The sequence below is a fragment of the Sinocyclocheilus grahami genome, unplaced genomic scaffold (genome assembly GCF_001515645.1).
Source record: "Sinocyclocheilus grahami isolate Dianchi unplaced genomic scaffold, SAMN03320097.WGS_v1.1 scaffold253.1, whole genome shotgun sequence".
In the NCBI taxonomy this organism is placed as follows: Eukaryota; Metazoa; Chordata; class Actinopteri; order Cypriniformes; family Cyprinidae; genus Sinocyclocheilus; species Sinocyclocheilus grahami.
This window is the reverse complement of record NW_015505432.1, coordinates 864652-873362: the sequence shown is the minus strand read 5'-3', so window position 1 is coordinate 873362 and position 8711 is coordinate 864652. Positions and strand designations below refer to the sequence as shown.

General features: G+C 40.4%; 1 protein-coding gene across 1 annotated transcript; it reads left to right on the top strand.

The window, feature by feature from the left end:
* Window positions 1-828: 828 nt before the first annotated feature.
* LOC107598669 (short stature homeobox protein 2-like) lies at window positions 829-7003 on the top strand. Its single transcript, XM_016290061.1, has 5 exons — window positions 829-1212; window positions 2260-2468; window positions 4895-4952; window positions 5263-5351; window positions 5987-7003. The coding sequence occupies exons 1-5, from the start codon at window positions 900-902 to the stop codon at window positions 6269-6271; spliced, it is 954 nt and encodes a 317-aa protein (XP_016145547.1). The 5' UTR covers window positions 829-899; the 3' UTR covers window positions 6272-7003.
* Window positions 7004-8711: the final 1708 nt, after the last annotated feature.

Below are 8711 nucleotides of genomic sequence, written 5' to 3'. Positions count from 1 at the left end.
TTTGAAACGACGCTTTAAGGAAAACACACTCACTTAATGCATTGCATTAAATATATAGGCTACTGTATAAAACGTACAGCTGTTTTCTGAGAAGATTCAGTTGTATTTCTCGTCTACAGAAGAACTGTGGGTCAATTCTTGATGTGTCACTTCCATGATCACAAAGTGCATCTTTTTTCTTTCCCCCTTCTCTTTGCTCTTCTATCACGCTCTCTCGTTTTCCAGCTCAGATCAGAGAGAGTCCATGGCGTGCCCTTTTCAGTTTTGGCCTCGTCCCAGCAGAGCTTTCCAACACCACCACCATCATCATCATCATCATCATGATCCCTGGTGTTTCCAAACTCTGACCAGTCTAGCTTAATGACATTCATTTGCTCCTCTTGTCAATCCTGGCCAATAGCGAGCACGGAAGGGTGATGTGGATCTGAAGGACAGTTGCTCTTCTATCACGCTCTCTCGTTTTCCAGCTCAGATCAGAGAGAGTCCATGGCGTGCACTTTTCAGTTTTGGCCTCGTCCCAGCAGAGCTTTCCAACACCACCATCATCATCATGAACCCTGGTGTTTCCAAACTCTGACCAGTCTAGCTTAATGACATTCATTTGCTCCTCTTGTCAATCCTGGCCAATAGCGAGCACGGAAGGGTGATGTGGATCTGAAGGACAGATTAGGTTCCCCCATCCCACCCCATCCCATCCCAGCCCAGCCCGCCTCTATGGGAAGGGGGCTCGTGGTAACGCGCGCGGATCAAGGGGCAGACGCTTCGCCAAGTATAAATAGTGTGACTTCAGTAGTGGATCGGCAGCAAGTGCGCACACTCCGCAACAAGAGGAATTGTCAAAGATCTCGTCACATCAGCTCGCGTTCAGGCCGATAGAACGAGCACGCTGTTGATGTCTTATGGTAGACTGCTGGGGATCTAAAGAGAAGATTGATTTTTTCTTCTTCTTCTTGAGCGCAGTGATGGAAGAACTTACCGCGTTTGTCTCTAAATCTTTTGATCAGAAGGTGAAGGAAAAGAAGGAGGTGATCACGTACCGGGAGGTGCTGGAGACCGGGTCGGCGAGGAACAGGGAGAGTCTGTCGGTGGAACCGGTTCGCGAGGAGCTGAGCAGCATCACGCGGGGCGGCGTGCGCTCATCGCCGGCCAGAGAAGCGGACATGCTCGCGTCGGAGAGAACCAGAGACTCCATCAGCCCCAAACTCACAGACGGTGAGTGTTTCCTTCGTTTCTCTAGCGCTTATCCTGCGGGACATGTTTCAAAATGCTATTTCTTCTTCAAAGGCCTACTTATTTACTTTCTATAGGCTACTGTAAGTTTTAGAACTTCTTCGATTTCGATATTTTCTATTTTATTTGAAAGTCACATTCATTTCGTTCAGGCTACACGAAACGTGATAATCATATAATAATTTGACAGTCATCACTGTCATAATATGACTGAAGCATCCTGACAACAAACCTACAGAATCAATCAAAAGTTAACAAGTGATCAAATCGAGCGCTGTAACATTGCGGCTGTAATTTTGTTGGATAGTAGTTTCAATATATGTTTTTTTTTTATGTTAGTTTTGAAACTTCGAAGCCAGAGGTTAAGACGTTTGCAAGATTTAAAGATTATGCATGAGATAACAGACTCATAAAATAAAATATGTAGGCTACCCGTATGTTAGGCTATATATTAAGGCTTTTATAGGCTTTTGCTAAACAGAAAAAAATCATGTAGAAGACAAACAAACAAAGAATGTGCCAGTGGGTTATAAATCCACACGCATTTTATGCACGAGACACGCTGAAGGCCTATATTTCAGTTAGCTATATGAGATTTAAAATAATACCCTATCACGAGAACAATCATAATAATACAAATAATAATAATGTTAACATGCGGATCATTTCGATTGGATTTATCTATTATTTTTCTAAACATCTAATTGTGAGCACATTGTTTCTAATGCAGATTAATTGTTATTTTGACAGCAGGGGTTTTCATTCAGATTCGTTCATTGTTGTCTTTATTGGTTTCATTTTCGTAACATCCAGCCGATTTGCCAGGCTGTTAATTTCACGTGCAATAGGATCATATTCCTGTCATAAGCATCCGGCTCAGAGAGACTCTCCATGCATATGTATAGTGTGTAAATAATTAAAGAGCTCTGTGTAGGACAAAACATCCGTGACCGACATCAGTGGGCACACACTGCCCTCTTTCTCATCACTGGACGAAGCGTTCATTCCTGATTTCTGCTCCGTTTTCAGGTAACACAGATATGAAAGAACGCAAAGAGGATTGTAAGCCGCTGGAGGATGAGACACAGACTAAAATCAAGCAGAGAAGGAGTCGGACTAACTTTACCCTTGAGCAGCTGAATGAGCTGGAGAGACTGTTCGATGAAACGCACTATCCAGACGCATTCATGAGAGAGGAGCTGAGCCAGAGACTCGGGCTGTCGGAGGCCAGGGTACAGGTCAGGCATGCATGTGTGCTGGATGCTGTGTGCATTATGGTTTCCCTTGCGAGAGGAGAAACACTTTCGATTAATGCTAGCTTATGTTGAACGTTAGAGGCTGTATGCAATTACATATTAAGTCCACAGTAATTATTGTTGCTATATATAGGCGATTGTATATATAATTAACGTGTCATTATTATGTAATTACATAGGCCTACATCCTGCTACGTGCAACATGAACGCGTAGCCTGCTAATAAGTTCATTAAATTATTGGCACAGTAACATTAGCAATGTAGAGTCTCCGAAATAATTTCTAAGTAATGAGAGATTAAAAATGTAAATGCATTTGAAATCAAATCAAGAGTAGGCCAATGTAGGTAGGCCTATACAAATTGTGCATGCACTGTAAAAGAAAAAAATCTGTAGTTTTTACAAAATAATTTTGGCAGCTGTGGTTGCCAAAATTCAGAAAAACTGTAAACGCTTTTATGGCCAAAAACGTATAAAACTGTAATTTACAAATAAGAAGATTAGAATGTAAACCAGTAAATTCAACAATGCACACTGCTATTAAAATCTGTTTTGTACCTTTAACATACTGACAACCATCATAATAATGCGGGTGGTAAAAGAGAAAGCCACGTGAAGAATCAAAGCTCATCACAAGCAGCTTCGCCACAAGCAGAAGTATAAACTAATTAATATATAGAAGGTGCACAGAGTCATTCATGCAAACACAAAACACCATCGTGGTAACACCCATGATACTTAAATAATGCATTCAACTTTCATTAAACAACAGAAGATGTAACATAAAGCCCAAATATACATAACTAATAACAAAAACTATTAAAAAAAACATGATTATTTAAACAAAATACTTTGAAATGTGGAGTGTCATGCAGGGAATTCTGGGAATATCAGTTTACAGTTTTTGACTGTAAATTATACATTGATTTGTTAGTTTTACTTCTAAAAACTGTAAAATTAAAAGCATTTTACTGTAAAATTACATGAAATGTCTGGCTAGATATTTTACAGTTTCCCCCTGTATATAGTACGGGAGCTTACTGTTAACCTATTAACAGCTTTTTTTCCGACAAAATTTTACAGTTAAAAATTACACTTATTTTTTACAGCGTGGGCACTCCTTGTAGATAGCCTAAACACAAAGTTTCCAGCACAGAATAACGTCGTTATTATTAGTGTTACATGTGCATATTTACATGCATAGCCTACCTCAGCGTGGTAAATAAAATTAGAGATCAGCTTATGTGTTGAACGGTGTCAAAAAAAGTGATATTAAGCCGCTTAAATCAACGCCGCTGAGCTATAATGAACAAAACAACGAACACAAATGATTCCCTGATTTGTGCGCATTGGCCTCCAGGCAACATCTGTAGTGTGCTTTTTAGGATGGGGAAGACCATCTGCACAGAAACATAATAAGGCTCGATATATGTGTAACAAGAGACGAGCGACTGAGCCGAATAATGACATTCAACATAGACATTGGCTCTGGTGTGATTGATCAGAAGAAGAAGAACAAGCTCTTATTTCATTCACTTGTATCTATTCATTCCTTGGGTGGGTCATATAAAATTCACTCTTTGAATACATTGGTCCTTTTAAAAATGGGCTCAAAAGACCTCCCTGGAAAAAAGTTAAACCATGGTCTCTCTTTGGGATCTTACCAAAGGGCATTGTCCCAAGCAAGGCCTGCGGATTTACATAAATTATCATCATCATTTTTACCCAAATAAAGATCTGATGCTCTTTTCATATTCAGCATTCACAGACAAGGCCACACCGCTGGCTCAAAGAATAGCACTGCCATTTAAACGGATGAAGTCATAACGTATCGGGATTATTATCATATAGCCTATTTCCACTTTCACTTACAGCAGAAATATCATGCAAATGCAGTGTCGATCAAAACGAATAAACAGTGCACTGGAACTGTGCGCGATTCAAAACAGATGCACGAGACACAATCATTTCCTAATCTCTAATTCTCAAATAGGCTGTGTAACACAGACTTTCTTTCTGATGTAAGCAATTCATGTCTTCATTTTAGCCTGCATATATATAGTCCCATGCTGGGTTTTTGCTATCAGAGGGTCGCTTTGCTTGTTCTGGGACTCGGATTAAACCATTAGAGAAAGACGATATATATATTATGGCACTTTTTTCAGATGCACGAGTTTAAGACTGTTTAACATTTGAATAAATCTGTTTGTTTTGTGGTTATAGCTGGCCGCTTCTTACGTCAATCCGCCGCTCGTGTAGAGATATAATAATTCAAATGCGCGGTTACGCATTATGAATATTTTAGAGGTCCCCAGGGACAGCCACGCAGTTTTGCTGAGACTGTTGTCGTTTTGGGAGGATTTACACATTGACTCACCAACAGCTGTCAATCAGTGTCTTGTGTTTTCAGGTTTGGTTTCAGAACCGACGGGCCAAATGCAGAAAGCAGGAAAACCAGCTGCACAAAGGTGCGTTGGATTCAAACGCTTCACGTGCATTTGTATGCTTAGATTGCACTCAATAAATTAGCAATTGCTATTGTGTAATTCGTTTATTTATTCCGGCTTGCTGTTTTATTAAAACCTTATATATTGTGTTTGTTGTTAGATGATGGGATTTAGACGGGACAGTTGCAACATACAGAATACAAATCGTTTATACGTTGCACTACGGTGTAGCCAAGTTCATTTGATCTGTGTATTTGTATTTACTGTGAAATATGATAGCAATTCGTTTTTGAAGACATGTAGATAACAAGTCAATGTCAACATTTTGCAGGAGTTCTCATCGGAGCGGCGAGCCAGTTCGAAGCGTGTCGTGTCGCTCCATATGTCAACGTGGGAGCTCTGCGCATGCCATTCCAGCAGGCAAGTTACACTGAGAAGCCCAATGCAGAGGCGTCCTATTTCTATTTCTATGAATCCACACACTCAGATTCCCCTCCTTTTTGTTATTGCAATGTCACCGTAACGTGGAGATCTTGACGAAGAATATGCATAGATGAGTTGAGATTTGTGCATTTTTCGTTGTGAAATATGATAGCAATTCGTTTTTGAAGACATGTAGATAACAAGTCAATGTCAACATTTTGCAGGAGTTCTCATCGGAGCGGCGAGCCAGTTCGAAGCGTGTCGTGTCGCTCCATATGTCAACGTGGGAGCTCTGCGCATGCCATTCCAGCAGGCAAGTTACAATGCAGAGGCGTCCTATTTCCATTTCTATGAATCCACACTCAGATTTCCCTCCTTTTGTTCTTGCAATGACATAAGTGATACATTTTGACGAAGAATATAACTGCTAGGCTATTGCATAGACGAGTTGAGATTTGTGAATTTTTCGTGCTCATTCCACACCGGAATGCAGGTGTCCGAATGCATTATTATTATTATTATTTTTAGCTATGATGATAAATGCAATTGATCCAGTGCCCAGTAACAGCTCTGCATAGTCTCTCTTAAGTTAATGTGTTTCTCCCCCTCTCTTCCCACCCGTGCGTCCATAGGATAGTCATTGCAACGTGCCGCCCTTCTCCTTTCAGGTGCAGGCGCAGCTGCAGCTGGACAGCGCCGTGGCCCACGCGCACCATCACCTGCACTCACACCTGGCGGCGCACGCGCCCTACATGATGTTTCCAGGCCCGCCGTTCGGTTTGCCCCTGGCGACGCTCGCGGCGGAATCCGCGTCGGTGGTCGCTGCGGCAGCCGCGGCAAAAAGCACCAACAAAAACTCAAGCATCGCGGATCTGAGACTGAAGGCGAAAAAGCACGCGGCGGCGCTGGGGCTGTGACGACACTGAGCACCGCACGCGACAGAGAAGCGCATTATTTATGTTTCCTCATGAAGGACACGCGCGAGACAAAGGAGAGGCTATTTATGAGAACACAAACTGTGAAGTGGACAAACCTCACGTGGATATTTTCGCGGATGGTGGGACAACTCCACAAAATGTTGAACTGCGAGAAAAAAAAAAGAGTTGAACTTTTGCAGAAGACAAGAAGCTGAAGCTGATGATATAAAGCAGCTGGGACCATTGTTCGGCTGTTTGTGTGACAACAACGCGAACATTTCTGCTTTAATGCGTTATTAGTAATTCATGAAAATAAAGAGGCTGGCCTCGTTTTATCTGAAACAAAGTTTCTCTGTGGATATTTGTGAAATATTACAGAAATCACTTTTGTTGCCAAACATGCAAACTCCAGTGTTAAACACGATTTCAGTTTATGCTCTTTGAGTTCTGAAACAAAATAAATGAGCATTAAACGAAACGATGATCGGTCCTTTGCTTATTAATGAGTGTATTGTGAATATAATCCGATATCAGGAAATGATTCAGCGCAGAGTCTCCGTCAGATGCACACTTCATATTAGCACACATCAGGCTTTTATTCTCGGTGTAAAAATCTAATTCAGGTAACACACTAATATTGATATGGTACGGGCACCTGTAAAATACCTATGTTAATGCCGACAAAATTGGTTTTGGTTGTTTTATGCTTCATCAAGGCATTGTGGAAGCATTCTGGCTTTTCTTTGCTATTTCTTTTCGTTCTTGTTCCTTCATCTCTTTCTCAGTGTCTACAACCATGTGAATCTCTCAATGTAATGTTCATGTTTTATAAGGGTTATAAAAGGACATCGACTGCGGGCACTCATTATTATGATATCTATGAGTTCATCATGACTGTGAAACGTGAGCTCACCTCAACACCGTGTTTTCGATTCATAAAATAAATGTAAAAAAAAAAAAAAAAAAAAGATTGTAGCATCTGTGTCGTGGTCTTTGCGTAGTTCGTATGACTGAATTGTTCTCTTTGCTGTGTTGGTGCATGTGATGGAAGCGTTGGAACAGAATCCTTCATGCGCGCGCTCTTATCATTTAATGTCTGAAATTATACAATGTAAAAAAATCGACCCGTTTCTGTTTTGTTTGGGTGATTCTGTTGTGTAATATTATGCATTATACAACGTTTGTTATTAGTAATGAATGTTATTATAACGTGTTGCCGAAAATCATTTATGCTTCATCAAGGCATTGTGGAAGCATTCTGGCTTTTCTTTGCTATTTCTTTTCGTTCTTGTTCCTTCATCTCTTTCTCAGTGTCTACAACCATGTGAATCTCTCAATGTAATGTTCATGTTTTATAAGGGTTATAAAAGGACATCGACTGCGGGCACTCATTATTATGATATCTATGAGTTCATCATGACTGTGAAACGTGAGCTCACCTCAACACCGTGTTTTCGATTCATAAAATAAATGTAAAAAAAAAAAAAAAAAAAAGATTGTAGCATCTGTGTCGTGGTCTTTGCGTAGTTCGTATGACTGAATTGTTCTCTTTGCTGTGTTGGTGCATGTGATGGAAGCGTTGGAACAGAATCCTTCATGCGCGCGCTCTTATCATTTAATGTCTGAAATTATACAATGTAAAAAAAATCGACCCGTCTCTGTTTGGGTGATTCTGTTGTGTAATATTATGCATTATACAGCGTTTGTTATTAGTAATGAATGTTATTATAACGTGTTGCCGAAAATCAATTATATGCATGACTATGCAAATACATATTTATTTATGAAGGGAAAACGTTGATCATGAAATCGCACGGACCTTTTTCAGCTCTGGATTGAGACGCTCGGAGACTGAGCTTCATAAGAGCTTCTTCTGCAGTGAACAGTCAGATAATAACACTTTAGAAAAAGAAAACAAGAGGGGGGTAATGGAATACATATTTTCATATGAAATACTTTTGTTACATAACAACTGAATACGTAATTGTGTATGTATATACATGCATATCTCAATCGCATTCTTCTGTAGCTTCATCAACCCGCCTATCGACATCTAAAGCGGCTCTCTTGAGAATTTGATAAATAGCAATGACATCTCCTATCGTGAATAACCTGTCTGGTCAGATTACTGTCTGGATACAAAGTGCAATGTTTTGGCCTATTAATTAACACTGTTTTAACAAAGAGGGCTTGTGTGTCCAGCCCAGGGCCGGACTCGGACGCTTAGTTGAGGCAAACTTATGAATGAGGAAGCGCTGTTCAGAGGACGAAAGGTGGGTATTAACCCCAAATCGGATAAAATCACCAGCAGATTTGGACAGTGAGCTCACCCCGGCAAACATATGACCTTGCACTAGAGCTAGAAAGTGATGTGACAAACTAAAAAGCTAAACCGCATTATAACAAATAACACATTAAATATAACAATAGCAACCTACAT